The sequence below is a fragment of the Carettochelys insculpta genome, chromosome 28 (assembly GCF_033958435.1).
Source record: "Carettochelys insculpta isolate YL-2023 chromosome 28, ASM3395843v1, whole genome shotgun sequence".
NCBI classification, from domain to species: domain Eukaryota; kingdom Metazoa; phylum Chordata; order Testudines; family Carettochelyidae; genus Carettochelys; species Carettochelys insculpta.
The window spans coordinates 5,135,987-5,152,946 of NC_134164.1; the positions used below are offsets into that span (position 1 = coordinate 5,135,987).

The window sequence follows — 16,960 nt, forward strand, 5'->3', positions numbered from 1 at the left end:
GTACCACCCCCCCCACCACAGGGGGAGCAAGCTCCCTGGGCTGCACCTACTGCCAGGGGGGCACAATGCTGGGGCAGGGCAGCTGAGAGGGGGATCCAGCCCCAGGGGTGTGAACAGAGCCACGGTGGCAGGGGTTATGCTGCTGCTCTCAGGCCAGCTAGGAACAGCCGTGTGCGCATTCTGCCTTCTCCACCAGCTCCTATCTCCCTACCTGGGCTGTGGCCAAGCCCTGAGGCTGGAGGACAACTCTGGCAGCCCCCAAGCTGAGCCTGCGGGTATTTCTCTCTCTGCGGGCCTGAGAAAAGTCCCTTCCAACAACCCTGTGACAGCAGAAACTGCCGCTAAAGGAAAACCAGGCCAGGTGGAGCTGAGCTGAGCTCCCAAGCTGCACCAGCCCAGCACCAGTTGCACCTGCTCCCCCCACTGCCAGCCTCAGCCAGCTGCAGCTCCCACTGGTGGGAGGAGGAGGGTGGGCGTGGTTCCCATGCCCCCAACAGTTCCAGATCTCGACTGCCAGCAGCTGCAGCCCTGCTGTCACGTACCACCTCCAGCCCCTGCTCCTGCCCTGGCTTCTGACTGGCAGGGGTCCCTGTCAGCTGGGTGGGGGGTGGCCATGCAGAAGAGATTCAGGTACTGCCCCGCTGAGCATCCACCACGGGCACTGGGTGGTTTCTAGGGGGTGGGGCACATCTGACCCCCTACTGCCAGTAAGGTTTATTCCACCCCTAGCTGGAAAGAGTGAGAGAACAGTAGCAGCCCATGAACAGCTCGTCCTTGACCACCCCCCCACGCCCCTGCTTTGCTGAGCCTGCAACCCCCTTGGGCAGGGTAAAAGAAACACGGGCTTGTGTCAGATCCAGCCCCTCACACTCACAGCCCTGCACCTTAAGGCTTCCGGCCCCAGGTGCTCCCACCCCCCTCAGCCCCACAGATGCCAGGCTGGAGCCCGTGGAGATTACATTGCATTTATTTCATGACACATGCACCGGTTGGGGGATGGGGGGAAACATAACAGTGCCATAGCTACATGGATGAAGAGCTACTATTGTAGCCCCGCCCCCAGCTGCAGTCAGGCCCCACCCCCTTCCCACAGGGGCGGAGACTTTGCACCCTAGCTTAGTTTATTGATGAGACGACAGCAGTGCTTTAAAAAAATCTCAGTGTTTTAAAAAGACAAGGGGGCTGCTGGCCGGTACCCACGGGGAAAGAAACAACACAGGTTTGAGTCCAGCCCTCGCGCTGGATTCAGCTGCTGGGGGGGCGGGTAAGTTCCGTACAGCAGACAACACAGTCAGCTCCCTGCGAGGGACCGGAACATGTGGCCATTGGCTCGATCCTGCCCCCTTGCGCTCCCAGGCCTGGACCTCAGACAGGATTGAAGCCCCTAGTGCCACCTCCACCCACCACAACGCTGAGCCCTGCTCTGCCTGGCCCCACTCCCCCCAGCTGCAGCTGAAGGGAGCCACAGCTTGAGCCACTTGGGGCAGGGACTGTGCAAATGGCTCCTGGGAGCTGCTACCCTCAGGCCTGGAGTTTCCTGCCCTGCTCGTGATCCCGATGCCCCAGCCTACAGCTCTGGCAGGAGCAGCCCAGTGTGAGAAGCTGCAACCTGCCAGGGAGACGGGACAAGACTGGTCTGGCTGAACGGCTGTGCCAAGGCCACCAGTCCCCAGGAGACACAGCAGCTCGAGTGAGCCAGGAGCCCACTTCACATAGCTGGAGTTCCCCCAGGGTCCCCTTCTTGGCCGAGGGCAGACAGGAGAGCAGCCCCACCGCTCCAGAGGGCATTTCCCCCCCCACTCACTAGCAGGGACAAGTGGTGCCTATTAAACTCCATGTAGTCACCCCTAATGCCCACCTATTTCCCCCCATACTGGGCTCTAGTAGCAGCAGCTGGAACAGAGTAGACTGACCAGCCTCTACAGAGGGGCAAAGACGGAGGGGCCTTGCTGGCTACTGCTGGGCGGAAGGCACCGGGGAGGGGCGAATGGAAGCCATACCCCAGTGAAGCAGCTTAGGGGCTCCACGCACCGGCAGAGCCTCACCCTCCAGCTCAGGGCCTCGGGGTCCGGACAGGCAGCGCAGCAGGCCCTGGGCCCTCCCCTGCACTCTGGAAAGAGGCTGCTCCGCGAGCCACCACCTTGTCCAGCCTGAGTCTCTTCAGCTTCTCCACCAGGTTCAGGCTGAAGATGTTGCTCTGGGGCTGGGATCCAATGCTCCCTCCTTCTTGCAGCCTGGGGACCCCTGGGAAGGGCTGAGCCAAGCCCCCCAGTAACCTGTGCCACAGGCTGTCCCCCTGCTCCCGCCCAGGGCTCCCAGCCTGCACGGAGGCAGAGATGCCTTGTTTCTGCAGCAGCGGGATGAGTCTGAGAGGAGGCTCCGGTGCAGGCTCCGGCATCTGGCGCAGGGGGCTGGGGGCACTCAGCCACTCAAAGGGCCCACAAGAGGGCACGACCGTATTATAAAGACTGGGGAGGGGAGAGAAAGGGGGAGCTGGTCAGTACGAGGAGAGGCCGAGCAGCTCTCGGGGCTGAGCTTCCCCAGTTAGGTGCTGCTGGCCTCTGGGTCACTGTGAGCCCTGGCCCAGCCCCGCTCAGCACCAGCAGCATTGGGATGTCCCTGGCCTGCTCACGCCTACCTCTGCCCTGGGGCTGTCAGCTTAACAGAGCCCGTCCTTTTAACCAGTGGCAGCCACCCCCCTTAGCCAAGTCCCACAAGGTGCTGAGACCCCCCCCTGCCCAGTGCCAGCCCTGTTAGTGGCCAGGTCTAGTGAGCAGAGAGCAGGCGGTTAATGGCACACGCTGAGGCTGAGGCAGCTCTGGTTAATGGGTTAGTTGGTGCTCCCCAGAGGCAGAGGCTGGCCCGGGCTGCTGCTCCCTGGGGAGGGTGACAATAACCACCCTGGGGCCGGGCAGCTCGGGACTCTGGCCGAGCTCAGATGGCCCATTGCTGTGAGGCAGTGCCGGGGCTTGGCAGTGATCCCCACTCCCACCGCTGGAGGGGGCTGCACAGATCCCCCTTCGCTCATGCACCCTCTTCGGCACAGGGCCCAGCTCAGGTGGCTTCAGCAGCCACCTGCGGGCGTGCGGGGGGAGCAGCGATCCCTTGGGACCAGCCCCCAGTTTGCCAGTGTGGAGCACAGCTGGGTAATGAGCCAGGCCCCTAGCGCCAGGGGAGCAGGAGCCCAGCCCAGCCTCTATGAGCCCATTCGCACCTTGCGGCTGGTGGGGGGGCAGCTTAGCCCTGACCCGGGGCAGGGCTTGTTCTGTTAGCCCCCAGAGACCCTGCCCCAGCAGCAGGGGGGCACTCTGCAGGCATGCACGGCCCCCCCGCCAGCGCTCGGTGGGGGTGGGGCTGCCGCGCCCGGCTCTGCCATTGCGATATAAGGCTGCTTACGTGAGCACCAGGTGCCTCAGAGCACCAGGGGCTACAGGAGGCACCGGCCCCAGGAGAGTCACTGCCTAGAACCAGGCGGCCGAGCAGCCCGAGAGGAGAGAAAGAGACAGGTTAGAGGAGAGGACAGGCTGGTGGGGAGAGCGGGGCTGGAGGGGGCCCTGGCCCTTACCTGGGTGTCACTGTGGTGATCTCCTGGCTGGGGTGTAACATGTGGCAGGTGGTGATGGTGAAGGTAGATGGAGTCTGGGGGAGGTTGTTAATGGATTGCAACACTGGAATGGACAGGAGAGGCGGTTAAATGGGGTGGGCAGGGGGCTCGGACTGCACCATGGCATTGCCAAGCTGGCCAGCTCCCAGCTGGTGCAGGGAGACCCTGGCTGCCTCCGAGCCAAGGACAAGAGCCGAGGCTGCCCAGGAGCGAGCGCCTCACCGGCGCGGCAGGGGAGATGGTCTCTAGTCCGGGCATGGCTGCCTAGACCCTAGCCAGGCTGGAGACCGCCAGTCAGTGCTGTGAGTGGTGACCAAGACAGATGGACACGGGAAGGACAGACAGCAGCAGGGGGTTAATGGATGGGTTAGGGCCAATGGGTGTGGAGAGTCACACGAGCCAGCCTGGACCTCGCCCACCCCTGCCTCCTGCTGCCTCCAGCAGTCCATGGCCCCACTCACCGCTGGAGCAGCCCTTGGCTTTGGAGGGCGTTGAGGTAGCCAGGGCCTGGACGGCGCTCAGGTCCACATCGTCCTCCTCCAGGTCGTGGAGGTTGTAGACCTCCTCCAGGTCCACGTCCAGCTGGCGGAAGTCTTTGGTGAGCACGCCGGGCCGGGGGTCCAGGATCCCCCCCAGGTTGGGCTTGGCCAGCTGCTGCCAGTGGTGGAGGGTCACCGAACCTGGGGACAGACACCACCATGCGGCTCTCCGGTGTGGCCACGCTGCCGGGGCCCCAGCACCAAGAGCTCCCCCACAGACAACTCCTGAAGCTGGGGAAGGCCCTGGATTGCCACACAGGGCTCAGCACCTACAGGGTGGCTCCACCCAGCCCCTGGAGGGCTGGACTGTGCAGAGCCAAGCCAAGATGGAGTCCCACCACTGGGCATGCTGAAGGGTGCCAGGGAACGGCCCCAGAGGGAGGGGGCCAGTAAGTGGGGCCAGGTCCCAACCACGATGTGCCTCAGTCCCAGACAAAAGGAACAGTGGGAAGCTGCTGACCCGTTTGTCCATCATGGCTGCCTCCCCCACCCTGCACCTCAGGGCCTTGGCCCATCCTCACCCAGTTGCTGAGGGACCCTGAACTGACAGGCCAGAGGGAGGGACCCAAACACCACCACCTCCACCACAGCCAGGATGGGACTTGCAGCCGCCACCAGGTACAGGCCAGCTGGTCTCTGCCGACACCCCCTGCCTGGCGTTCCCTCCTGGAGGGCAGCTGCCACCTGAGGCTTTCCTGCCGGAGCTCACCAGCCCACAGGCGCTGGAGCAGATGCTATATGGCAAAACACCATGTGGCCTCCCACCGTGGTTTGCCAGCCGGTCCCTCTGCCGCAGGCTCCAGGGGCTTAGCTTGGGTCCCCATTCTATGCACTGCCCCGATCCAGTGAGCCCCTCTGCATTCGCCCAACCCTGACACCACCCCACGGGCAGCTCCCTCCAGCTGCGCCCCATGGCCTGAGCTCCAGCCTGCTGCGCCCTGCGCCTTCCCAGCTGCCCGCCCGCCCCTCCCCAGCTCCCTTCCTCACCTTCCAGCGGCTTGATGATGCGCAGCTTGTCGGGCAGGGAGCTGAGGGAGAAGCTGGAGCCCCCGCTGTGCCCTGAGCTGCCCGAGTAGTTGGTGCCGGTGGACAGGAGGCTCTCGTTGGGGGTGAGGAACCCGCTGGAGCTCTCGGCGTCCCCGGCCAGCCGGCTCAGCTTGGCCTCGCGCTCCGTCTCGAAGAAGGAGCCTTCTGCCTGGTGGCTCGCCTGGCAGGCGGACAGCCGCTGCAGTGCTGCCTCCAGGTCGTGCCTGCCGGGGGTGCCGGGGGCCCCCCGCTGCTTCTCCTCCCCACCGCTGCTGCAAGAGGGGGAGACCGTGAGGACAGGCCCAGCCGAGAGCTGGGGAAGCTGGCTCGCATGTCAGCTGCAGGACGGATCTTTCCCCTCCCTTTGCCCCTTGCTGGGTTGGGGCCTGACCCTGAGAGCTGCTGTTCTCACCCCACCCTGGGGGCACAGCCAGCCCCACCCGCATCCCCAGCCCAGAAGCCCTGACTGGCCCCACGTGCCGAGCGTGGGGCAGGGACACTCACGAGGCGCTCTCCAGGGTCTCCAGCCCCAGGCTGGCGCTGTCGGAGCCATAGTAGCTGGTGCGGGGGGTGCTGACCCGGCTGCAGGCTGCCGAGGGGCCGGCTGAGGGCAGCTTGGAGCTGGGCAGGTTCTGGGGTGACTCTGCCCGTGACTTGGCTTTGGCCGCCTGGTTCACCACCTTCACTGTCTCAAAGACCCGCAGGTAGCTCCTAGAAGGGGACAGCGCCTGTCAGACTGATCCCACCCACCATGGGGCTGGGTCATACCGCCCCCACCCCCAGCCAGGCAGCATCCCTATCCTGGAGGGAGACTGCCCCTCCCACCAGGCAGCACCCTGTCCCCATGTGACATTACTGGGCTTTATAATAAGCATGTAACACTGTTGCAGGTGCTGTTCTAGGTTTGTGCCCAGTCTCGGGCCAAGTGGGCCAGGTGAGGTTCTCCCAAGCTTGTCATTCGCCGACTCAGCTTTTACGGCACAGGCACATGCAGCGTTTTCCTCTGGGGAGTTACAAGCCCGGGCTCTGGGCTGGCACCTGAAGGTTTAGTTTCTGGGAAGTTTAGTTTCTCACCAGGGCACCTGACTGGGAAAGGAAGCCAGACTGGGTCATTGGCCTTATCAGATTCCCGTCACCGGCTGAGGCACAAGGCTGTTTCCTGCACCCCAGCAGGGAGGCGATGGCCTCTTTTTGGGCCAAGCGACCTGCCCATAAGACAAGCCCCATTTCCCATGTGTCCTCCTTGTGGGGAAGCAACAGCACTCCTGCCCCGTAGACATGGGTAGGAAGAGCCCTGAGGTTCCTCCATCAGCATCTCTGCTATGAGCTGAGCCCAGAGAGGCCAAGGAACCCTCCCAACAGAAGACGTCTTCCAGAGACTGACGATCGCAGCAGTTTCTCTCCACCGTGTTCTCCCTTTTAGGGCTGAGCCTTTGGATTCTCCAGCACCGGCCCAGTGCGCTCTTTGAAGTAAGAGCCGAGGCACACGGTGACCAGGGGACGTGGCTGCAAGAGCCTGTGTGGATTTGGTGCGGAACCTCGCACGTGTGGGAGGAGGGGACTGGCTGCGGCAGCGTGCGAGGGGATTGCTTGCGATTTCTTGCCCGCCAGTGGGGAGACAGCTGTTCTGGTGCCTTAGAGCGGGGGACCGCCAGCGCTGGGCTCTCAGTAGCCCTGCAAAAAGCAGTTTGCCCTGGTTTGGCCCTCAGCTGTGGCTGGAAAAAGTCTCCAGTATTACTGTCCAGGGGAGTCACCCATCCCGGCCTCTATCTGCACCTGGGGCCACCCAGCAGCCCCCCGCCCTGCACACAGCAGGCGCCCAGGAGTCACAGCTCAGCCTGCCCCCCGCACCCAGCCAGCTGCCCGCCCCACAGCGAGGGCCACTCACTTGTAGTCCGAGGAGGTGCTGTCAGCTCCTTTCCGTGTTATCCCTTTGAGCTCTGCAGCCAGCGAGTCCTGTGGGCAGGGAGCAGGCAGCCTTCTGGCATCGCCCCCACCAGCCTCCCGCCCCCCGCACCACAGCTCAACATGCTGCTGCTCTTCCTGCACCATCTCACGCTCTCCAGCCACGCTGGGGCAGTGCCCTGGGGCCAGCACTTCGTCCATGCACACGGCCCAGTGCCTGGCTCATCCTGGGGCAACAGCGGGCTCACCCCCCCCGGCACAGTGTGCCGAAGCACCGGCGCTCACCAGCGGCACTCCCGGCAGTCCCACCCACTGGCACAGCCCCGCCGAAGCACCGGCGCTCACCAGTGGCACCCCCGGCAGTCCCACCCACTGGCACAGCCCCACCGAAGCACCGGCGCTCACCAGCGGCACCAGGCTGGGCAGGCCGTAGCGGTGGACAGTGCTGTTGGGGAGGCTGCGGTTGCGCAGGTTCCGGATCTCCTCCTGGGCCTCCTGCAGCATGCCACAGCACTCCGTGTATCTCTCCTGCAGGTCCTGCAGCTGCACGGACACACACCGGGGGGGTCAGGATGGGGCGCAGGGCCCAGCCCCCCTCAGCCGCACCCAGGCTCAGCGCATCCCACGAGAGCGTGGCCAGGGCTGTGGGTGGATGGGGACTCACCTCGGTGCACAGCTTCTGCTCCGCCTCCTTTGCCACCGTCAGGTGCTGCTGCAGCTCCTCCACCTCTGTGCTGTGCTGGGGGGGGGACACGGCAGGTCAGGGCTGCGCTCACCCTTCCCAGGGCACCGCCCACCTCCCTGCACCAGCACGGGGCCTGCAGCAGGGGCCCGGCTGGCACTGCTGCCCCGCCCCGGGCCTGGCACTCACCCGGCGGCACTTCTGCTGCAGGTCCACGATCTGGGCCAGGAGATGGCTGATTTCCTCCTGCTGCCGGAGGGAGTCCTCAGCCTTGCGGGCCAGCTCCTCCGAGAGGGCGGCCACCTGCCGGCTGGCTTCAGCTGCAGACAGCGGGGGGGGGAGATGAGCTACCGCCCAGGGAGCCGGGCCCCAGCCCAGCCCAAGCCCCAGAGCTGGGGGGTGCAGCTGGGACCCCCCCCCGCCAGGGCAGAGCACAGGGGAGGGGCCCAAGCCCACGTACAGAACTGCTCCACGCAATCCAGCATCAGCTGCTGCTCCTGGTCCTCGTACTGGCAGGTTTCCGTGGTGATGCTGGTGGCCTGGCAGGAGGGAGCAGGAGCATTAGCAGGCAGTGCCTGGAGCCCAGCTGCAGGGCCCAGCCCCAGGGGCCCCCCACCCACTGGCTGCGATGTGGGGGACAGAGGGGACTGAGCACATTGCTGGGCAAGCCACCGCCCCCCCACATCCCATCCCCGCCCAGCCCAGCCCCCCCATACCCACACCTCCAAGCGCAGCTTCTCATTTTCCTCCTCCAGCTGCTTGAGCTTCTGCTGCAGGGCATCGTACTGGACGTACTGCTGCAGTGACAGCAAGGAGTCGTTCTGCCGCAGCCTGGGGGGGGCACAGGGACCATGAGGGCCACAGCTGAGCCCCCTCCTCCCCAGCGCCCTCGTCTGCTGCAGCTGCACCCCCCCCCACCCCCCAAGCATCCTCCACTGCTGAGTCATCTGGGCCAGAGCCTCCACCACTGGGCAGGGAGCAGCCCACCCCCTTCCATGAGCCAGCCCCCAGGGAGGGCGCCCCTCTCCTCAGCATCCTCCCGAGAGGGGCCATAAACCCCCAGCTGGAGATGGGCCAGGCCCTGGGCACCAGGTGAGAGGATGAGGGACCCAAGGCCGTGGAAGGGGCAGAGTCACCCTGCCCCAGGGCCTGGGAGCTGCGGGGCCAGAGGGTTTAATGCTCAGGCCCCAGGACAGGCAGGAGCTGCCCTGCAGTGGACTGGCCAAGGCCGACTCCCACCCTGCCCCGCCAGGCGCTGTGGGTGGCTCACGGTGTGGCCGTGGCTGTGGCCGGCTCGCTGTCCTCCACGGTGTTGGTGTAGAAATGCAGCAGGTCGTCCTGCATCGAGACTTCATGCCTCAGCTGAGCGATCTGGGGTGGGGGGGGTGAGGGACAGCAGGGTGAGGCAGGCTGGGTGGGGTCCCGAGAGGGGGCTCCCTCCCCCCCACAGCTGGGCCAGGGTCCCCAGGGCTGAGCCCCACCTGGCCCTCAGCAGGGGGAAGCTGGCTCTGCAAGGGGCCAGGGGCCAGCTTCCCCCTGCACCCGCCAGGAACCTTTACCTCTTCCTTGGCCAGCTCCAGCTGCTCCTCCAGCAGTTCGTTATGCTCTGCCAGGCTCCGGTTCTGCTTCAGCAGGGACTGGCCGATCCGCGCCGCCAGCTCCAGGTCCCGTTCCTTCTGCAGGGGGAAGCCAGGCTGCTGTTAACCGGGGCAGCCAGCGGGGCCCTGCCCCATCCACCCCCATGCCTCTGCCTTAGCGCACTCTGCCCCCCTTCGCGCTGCCTCCTGGTTTGAGCATTGGCCTGCTGACCCCAGGGGTGACAGTTCAATCCTTCAGGGGGCCAGTTAGGGATCTGGGGCAAATAGATTTAAGAAGGGAGATGGTGTTCAGTCCTGCCAAGAGGGCAGGGGACTGGACACTGACCTCCTGAGGTCCCTTCCAGCCCTGAGATGTGGGTGTATCTCCACTCACTGACCACCCTCGGAAAGTGCCACTCCAGGCCCAGGGCCTCTTTGCTCTGATGCAGCAGGGGCACCGTGGGGTTTGCCACCAGCTCTGGGGCCAGGCAAAGGCCCTGGGCAGGGACAGGGAAGCAGCTGCACCCACCTCATCCAGCAGGTTGGTCACCGCATCGAGGTCACAGTAGGTCTTGGTGATCCTGCCGACCCGCTCGGAACACAGGACTGCGAAAGAGCAAGAAAGAGGGTTAATTCCCCACTCCCATCAGCTCTGCCAGCCCCCTGCAGCCAAGGATGACCCGGCCGCCTCAATGCCTCTGGAGCAGATGGCGTCACCCACCCTGAAATGCAGCCGCTTCTGGGGTGCAGCCAGCAGCCGCCCAGCCGCTGCAAGCAACAGCTTTCGGACGGGACTTGGCAGGGCAGGAGCACCCTGGGAAGCAAGAAGTTGAGCCCTGGGGTGTACTCAGGGACGGGGAAGCCAGCGCTCCCCTGCGGAACGCCAGGCGCAGGGATGGGCAGTGGAGCTGGCGGTGTGGTAGGAAGGAAGGATGGCGCAGTGGTTAGAGCACTAACTCTGGAGCCAAGCTTGAGTCCCAGCTCTGCCACAGAGCTTTGTGACTATGGTCCTATCACTTAACCTCTCCCAGCCTCTGTTCTCCACCTGTGCAATGAGGGTAACACCCCAGCCAGGCCGGGGCTGGGAGGATAAATGCAGTGAGATAATGCAGTGCTCAGACACCCGCTGAGACGGGTGTTGCTAATGGCAGGAATGCAGGGCTTGCCTGGGGCTCTCTGGGCCAGAAGGCAGCAGCCAGGCTGGCAGGGGACACCCAGGGCAGGGTTAGGCACTGATCCCTGTACAAAGCTAGAACCCCCCTTGCTGGGGTCAGCTAACTGGGTAGCTGGTCCGCACCTCGTGGGTAGGGAGCTGGGCAGGGGGGTTGTGGTGGGACCCACCTGCCAGAGCCCCAGCAGAGTGAAACACAACTGCCCAGCCCCCTCGGCTCTCCTGCACCCACATTTCACTGGCGACGCTTGGCCAGTGTTGTCCCCCCCCATCCAACACACACACAGAGCTGCCCCTCCTGGCACCCAGCCACTACGCTCTCCCCGCACTGGGGCACCAGCGCTTCTTTAGAACATGGCCTGAGCCCAGCAGGGACGGAAAAATCCAGGCAGCAGAGACAGGATTGGAAGTGACATCCCGGCACAAGGCCAGGCCGGGAACTGCCCGGCCCCATTAGGCTCTGTTTATACCCCAGCCAGGCTCCCCAGGCTGCATCACTTCCAGTCTGTCTCCTGACCCTGCCCACCCATCCGCCCTCCTCCAGGGGATTGTCATCTCCCCAGGCAGCTTCACTAGTGCACTGAGCTGTGGCAGGTCCCAGCCCCACACCTGCAGGTCGAGTTGAGCACTTGAGACTGGCTCGCTGTGCCAGTCCCCAGCTGCCCACTCGGTGCCCTGTGCCAGCCCCTGCTCTGCTGGACTCCCACCACCTCCCTGTCACAGGGCACTAGTTCTCAGGCCTGCGCCAGGCTCAGAGGGGCTGGCAGAGGCTGACGGGGGAATGGAGGCAAGGAACAGGCCCCATGGCATCTCCCCAGCCCCACAGGGACCTGCCCAGCTCCCCAGCCAGCACCTCTGCCCATTCTGCTGCAGCCCCACAAGTGACGTCAGGATCATGGCATGGAGAAACTGAGGCATCAGGCAGGGAACTGGGCTTCCCCAGTGGAACCCAGACAGCAGCCAGGAGACCAGGCACCAAGTCCCCAGAAACCCGCATCTCAGCTTGCCACAGAATGACCCGTGCACCCGGCTAGTCAGACTGACCGCAAGCAGAGCCCCCTGATGCCCCACAGCCCTGACCCGACCCAGCCAGGGCCCTCGGCCCTCCCTAGAACCTGTGCCGCTGAGCCCCCAGCCCAGCATGCGCCCAAGTCGCTGCAGCACAGAGCGCCCACTGAGCACCAGCCCTGGCAGATGCCAAGGCTGATGGGGGCAGGTTGCCTGAGCAGCCGCCAGCTGCCTGCCGGGCCAACGTGACTGCAGTCAGCAGGTCCTCCAGGCTTCCCCAAGCACCAGCCGCCAGCTCTAGGAGGCAGTGAGGTCGAGCACACGCCCCAGGGAATGGAAGGGGCTGGTGCCAGGCAGGAGCTGGGACTTGGACTCCAGCTCTGCTGGCTGTACCCAGAAAACCCACCAGGGCTCACTGTGGGCGCCCACCTGCGGGAGGAACTGGAGACGAGGAGGAGCTCTGCCAAGGGGCATGGGGTCTAGTGGTTACAGCCCAGGACTCCTGGGTTCTGTACTCAGCTCTGTGAGGGGAGCTAGGGCTAGTGGTCAGAGCAGGGGCACTGGGAGCCAGGACTCCTGGGTTCCATTTGCCACTTTACAACTGACTTCCAAAGCATCCCAGCCTCTGTGCCTCAGTTTCCCCACCTGCTGAGCAGGAGGGATGAGGGATCAGCCAGCTCTCCCCACCCCGAGCACTAAACCCAGCTAATCCCAGGTGACACAGGGCCCTGGGGCCATAAACTGGGTTAGCAGGAGAAGCTCAGACCACACAAATCCCATTACCATGCCCCAGTCAGTGGTGATGTGATGGCAGTGCGTTGCCGTGGTGATGCCCCCAGATGCCCACCCCCACAGCCCTCAGAACAGTCTGTCCCATCCCACCCAGCTGCTGTCTTAACAACCCAGCTAATCCCACTCCCGGCCCCGCCCCACCCTTGCCACCAGGCCCTCGTGCGAGCTGGCACGTCCGCACGACGGGTGGGGGCAGGAGCCGAGGGGTCGGCCCCTCCCCCAGCAGGGTTTCAGGCTCCGCAGGGGACCCCCAGCCCCTCGTCGGGCTGCTGACCCTTAATTGGGAATAATTAGAGCGTGAGCTTCGTTAAGGCGTGAGCAAGTGAGGGGCCGCCGGGGCCTGCGGGCTGTGCTACATGCATGGTGCAGACCCCAGCCCGCCTCACGCCCCCAGACAGGGAATGGGCCTGCAGAGGGTCTGCACCCGGGCACCCAGCTCCGGGGGGCAGAGTTGCTCAGCAGACTTTGTTTGAGGGGGAACGCTGGCAGGCTTGGGGCGGGGGCACACACCCAGCCCTGATCCCAGCCAGGGCCCCCATCCACCTCCCACAGCCACCCTGGCACCAGGGCTGCAGCCGGGCCCCGTGTGCCACCAGCCCCTTGTGCCGCCTGCCCGGGAAGGGGCCACCTGGCTGGCCAGAGAGCTCTGGGAGCCTGGCCCTCCTGGGGGCTTTGTGCAGCAGCTGTGCTAGGACCCTGAGCACCTTGTCTTGCTGCCAGCAGCGCCCACAGCCCCGGAAAGGCACAGGACTGCAGCTGGGGCACCCCAAGCCCTAGGGGAAGCAGCAGCAGCCACGGGCCAGGCCCCATATGCTGCCCTATGCCACCAGGTGAAACCCCCAATGGCCCCCACGGGAGACAAGGCTGCAGCCGAGCTCACCAGGCGCTGCCAGCGAGGGGCTCAGCTCCCCTCCACGCCTGCTCTGGTCCAGGCCATCCCCGAGGGAGCCACCCTGCCAACACACACCACCCGGGGCCAGCCACGGCAAACGCCAGCAGGACCCAGCGCCACCCCGGCCAGAGCCAGCCAGGGCCGCAACGCTCCTTTCAACCACCCCAGGCGGAGCGCACCATGCAGCCCCCGAGGATTTAACCTGACCCCACACTCAACCTCAGCAGCGCAGGGGGACACAGAGGGCTCACACCACACAGGGTCCAGGCACCCCCAGCCCCGTGCCCCTGCCCTCACCTTCCTCCAGCTCCCGGGCGATCAGCTCCACAGGGCTGTCGGGCGCTGCAGTCCCGCTGCCCTCATCATAGGCTGGGGAGCTGCTCCAAAACTCCACGGCCTGGGGCCCACCGCCCTCACACAGCTCCGCAGGAAACATGCCCCTGGCCTAGCTCCAGCAGCCCCACGCCCTGCCCAGCTCTGGCCACCCAGCACTGGGTGCCTGCTGCTGCAACCCCTATTTATAGGGGATCCCTCGCTGCTGCACCTGGCTGGGACTGGGCACATCTCATTCAAGCGGGTGGGGGGGCGGGGAAGCAGCACAGACCAGACCATCTCCTTGGAAAGCGAGGGTGTCCTTTTCTGAGAGACGCAGGCACTGCTGGGAGGTACAGGGCTCATGGGGGGAGGGGGAATGCTTGAGTTAAGCTTGCGACGGTGGGAGTGATTATAGGGGGTCAGGCAGAGCTCCCCCCCTCCTTCCCTGCAGAATGGATCAGCTCCAACAGAAGCCCAAAGCTCTGCAGCTGCACCCTTCTGCAGTGACACCTGGTCCAGGGCAGCTGACGGGGCGGCAGGGGCTGGCCCGGACGTGGCACCAGCCTGTGGGCTGGACGTGGATCCCTGTGGCAGAGCCAGGCCCAGGGCAGCCGCAGGTGCCCCCAGGAGCCAGCCGGAGGGGATGGGCCCTGAGCAGGGGGGCGGCCAGGGCTGCCTGCAGCAAAGCCAGGGTGCAAACGGCCCTCCGCTGGGAGGGCTCTGCAGACTGAGGGCTTGGCTGGAGCTGTACGAATGCCTGGCCCTAGCCTGACCTGCGAGTGGGAGCTGGGACTTGCCTGGGGCGGGGTCCTGCACCCTGCATCGGCCCCCAGCCATAAAACACAGGGTCAGGCCGAATTCGATGGCTGCACCCGTAAGGAGAAACATGGCCCAGGGGGATAGACCGTCCCACTGCCCATCACCCCCTGTGCCTGCCCCGCACCCCCCTTCGCTGCCTGGCGCTGCCCGAAAGCGGCTCCCCCTCCCTGCCCTGTATGCCAGGAACTGGGCCCCCCGTCTGCATCCCAGGAGCTGAGCCACTCACCCCACCTGCAGCATGGGGAGGGACAAGGGAGCCTGGGAGGTCCTGGGGAGTCTAAGACCTGTGGATTCAGGGCGCCCACGGGAAATACCAGTGGCCAGCCTGTATCTGCAGCAGTGGGGCGTCTCCCACAAAGAGAGGGGGTGGAGAGCTCTCTAGCCTGGAGGGGAGCCGCAGGGCCACCTGGGGACCGTACCCTGCGGGGCTCTGGGCCATGCCAAGAGTTCAGATCTTCCCTCCAGTGTGCAGCTGGGAGCCGGGGGTACTGTGACCCAGCTCCAACCAGTGCTGGACTCGGGTGCCAAGCGGCCGCAGCGTTGGGCTCCGGGCCTGTCTCCCCACCTCTGGCCTCGGAGCAGCGATGCCGCAAGGAGCCCACGGTGCCCGGCCCCCGACTGCCGTCCCTGGCTCGGCTCCCAGGGCAGCTCAGCCGTGACCGCACTGGGGCGAAGGAAGCAAGGAGGCCCGAGCAGGGGGAGGCGCGGATAATTTACACCCGTGCTTTAATAATGGAGGAGCCTGTGCTGGGAACCTGCCCGGGCTGGGACGCAGGGCAGATGGGACTGGCAGGCGCAAGGCAGTTCCAGTGGGACAAGGTACAATGGGTCGGCTCCTGGCACAGACCGTCACACAGACCCCCTGCCGCCCCCAGCACGGGACTGACCTGGCGGGGGGGTCAGAGACACACGAGCACTGGGCTCACCCTGGGGGGCAGAGAGGGCTGCCGCCATCAGGGCTGGCCCAGCGGGACCAGGCAAACTCCGCTGAGGTCCCGGGGCCCTCCCCAAAGCCCCTTTGTCCCTTCCCCCACATATCTCCCTCCCCTTCAGCCCCTCCACCTGTCAATCACCACAAACGCCTCCCAGCTAACCCCAGCTGTGCCCCACACAGTCCCACTGGCTCCAGAGCCCCAGGGCGGGGACCTGCCTGGCCCCATGGCGTGTCTCCTCCCGCCCCCCAGCTTCGCTAGTCCTGGGGGTCAAAGGGCCCGAGGTGCCCTCCCCACGAGAAGGGGGCGCTACTGAGTTGGGGATCGGGGCCAAGCGGGCTCCCCCGAGGGCTGCCGGGAGGGGTCACAAAGCGGCTCAGCCCAGGGACAGGCGGCACCACCCGGAGAGGGAACCCAGCCCCAAACCTTGGGCCCATAGTCCTGCCTGCGCCCAGAACGGAACCGGAGCTGGGGCAGGGGTGGGGCTCCCTGGTGGCCACATTTGGCTCCAGCTGGTTGTGACCTGGGCCTGGGTCCCATGGGGAGGGCCTGATCCTGGCGGAACCAGCTGCCTGCCCCTACCCAATGGGTGGGCCCAGGGAGCGGGGGGGCACCCAAGGCTCCTCCAACCAGCCTCACTGTGCCCCAGGACCTCTCATGGTAACTCCCGGGCCCCCTTCTTCCTGCGGGGGCTGGGCCACAAGGGGGAACCGCCTGCCCCACAACGCCACTCCCTGCCCTGGCTCAGCGCCCCCCCCAGCCGCGCCCCCCGCACTCACGGAAGTACTTGAGGGTCTCCTCCATCTGCTGGGGTGTCAGGGGGGCGGGCGCCTCGGGGGGCGCCAGGGGCGTGCACAGCCAGTCGTCATGCTCGTACCCGAAGAGCGTGTCAGCCCGCAGGGTGTAGCAGGGCAGCTGCTCCCCCAGCAGGCTGACGAGCTCCACCTCGGGGACGCTGCCACCGCTACACAGCTCTGGGGAGAAGGAGGGGGTCAGCCACCTGAGGTGCTCATGCGGGGGGCGCTGCTGTGGGGCAGGCAGAGTCCCTGGCAGGGCTGTGGGGTGCAGGGAGCCCAGAGCCAGGCTAGTGGGCATCTGTGGGTCAGGACTGGGAGGCACCGGCAGATCTGTGGGGTGAGGGGTACCGAGGGCTGGGCCAGCAGGGGCTGCAGGTCGGGAGTTGCAGACACCAGCAGAGCTGCGGGAGGGGGACACCCAGGGCTGGGCTGACAGGGGCTGCAGGTTGGGAGTGGGGGGCACCGGCAGAGCTGGGGGAGGGGGACACCCAGGACTGGGCCGACTGGGGCTGGGAGTCGGGGGGGTGGGAGGGGACACCAGCAGAGCTGTGGGAGGGGGACACCCAGGGCTGGGCTGACAGGGGCTGCAGGTTGGGAGTGGGGGGCACCGGCAGAGCTGGGGGAGGGGGACACCCAGGGCTGGGCCGACAGGGGCTGCAGGGAGAACAAGTCCCAGAGGAGACGTTGACCTTGCAGGGAGCAGGGCCTGGACACTGGGATTACCCAAATCCAATCAGGCAGCAGCCGGAGGCCCTGGCCAGGCCCCAGGCGCAGGCGCTGCTCAGAGCACAGCGGCCCATGTTCGGAGCCTGCAGGGCCCTTCAGCACTGGGCTTTTCCCTCGGCCCCGGGAGGCTGGTCTCACCAGGTCTGTGCCGTCCCCGTGCTCCATCTCAGCTCAC

At 65.8% G+C, this 16,960-nt stretch overlaps 1 protein-coding gene across 3 annotated transcripts; it reads right to left on the bottom strand.

The window, feature by feature from the left end:
• Nucleotides 1–970: 970 nt before the first annotated feature.
• On the bottom strand, nucleotides 971–16,193 carry HAP1 (huntingtin associated protein 1). Of its 3 annotated transcripts, XR_012642721.1 has the most exons (16): nucleotides 16,042–16,193; nucleotides 9,863–9,939; nucleotides 9,316–9,432; nucleotides 9,027–9,127; nucleotides 8,479–8,587; nucleotides 8,217–8,295; nucleotides 7,946–8,076; nucleotides 7,739–7,813; nucleotides 7,480–7,617; nucleotides 7,058–7,125; nucleotides 5,674–5,880; nucleotides 5,131–5,441; nucleotides 4,066–4,284; nucleotides 3,566–3,668; nucleotides 3,397–3,461; nucleotides 2,397–2,468 (listed from the first exon to the last, which is right to left on the bottom strand). XR_012642721.1 is itself a non-coding variant. In XM_074979204.1 (15 exons), exons 1-15 carry the CDS (start codon nucleotides 16,064–16,066, stop codon nucleotides 2,054–2,056), a joined length of 2,172 nt encoding a protein of 723 aa, XP_074835305.1. In that variant the 5' UTR covers nucleotides 16,067–16,193; the 3' UTR covers nucleotides 971–2,053. The 3 variants fall into 3 exon arrangements, 2 of the variants coding, with proteins under 2 accessions (XP_074835305.1, XP_074835304.1); XM_074979204.1 differs by lacking the exon at nucleotides 3,397–3,461 and having other exon boundaries at nucleotides 971–2,468; nucleotides 5,131–5,438; XM_074979203.1 differs by lacking the exon at nucleotides 3,397–3,461 and having other exon boundaries at nucleotides 971–2,468.
• Between the last annotated feature and the right edge of the window lie 767 nt (nucleotides 16,194–16,960).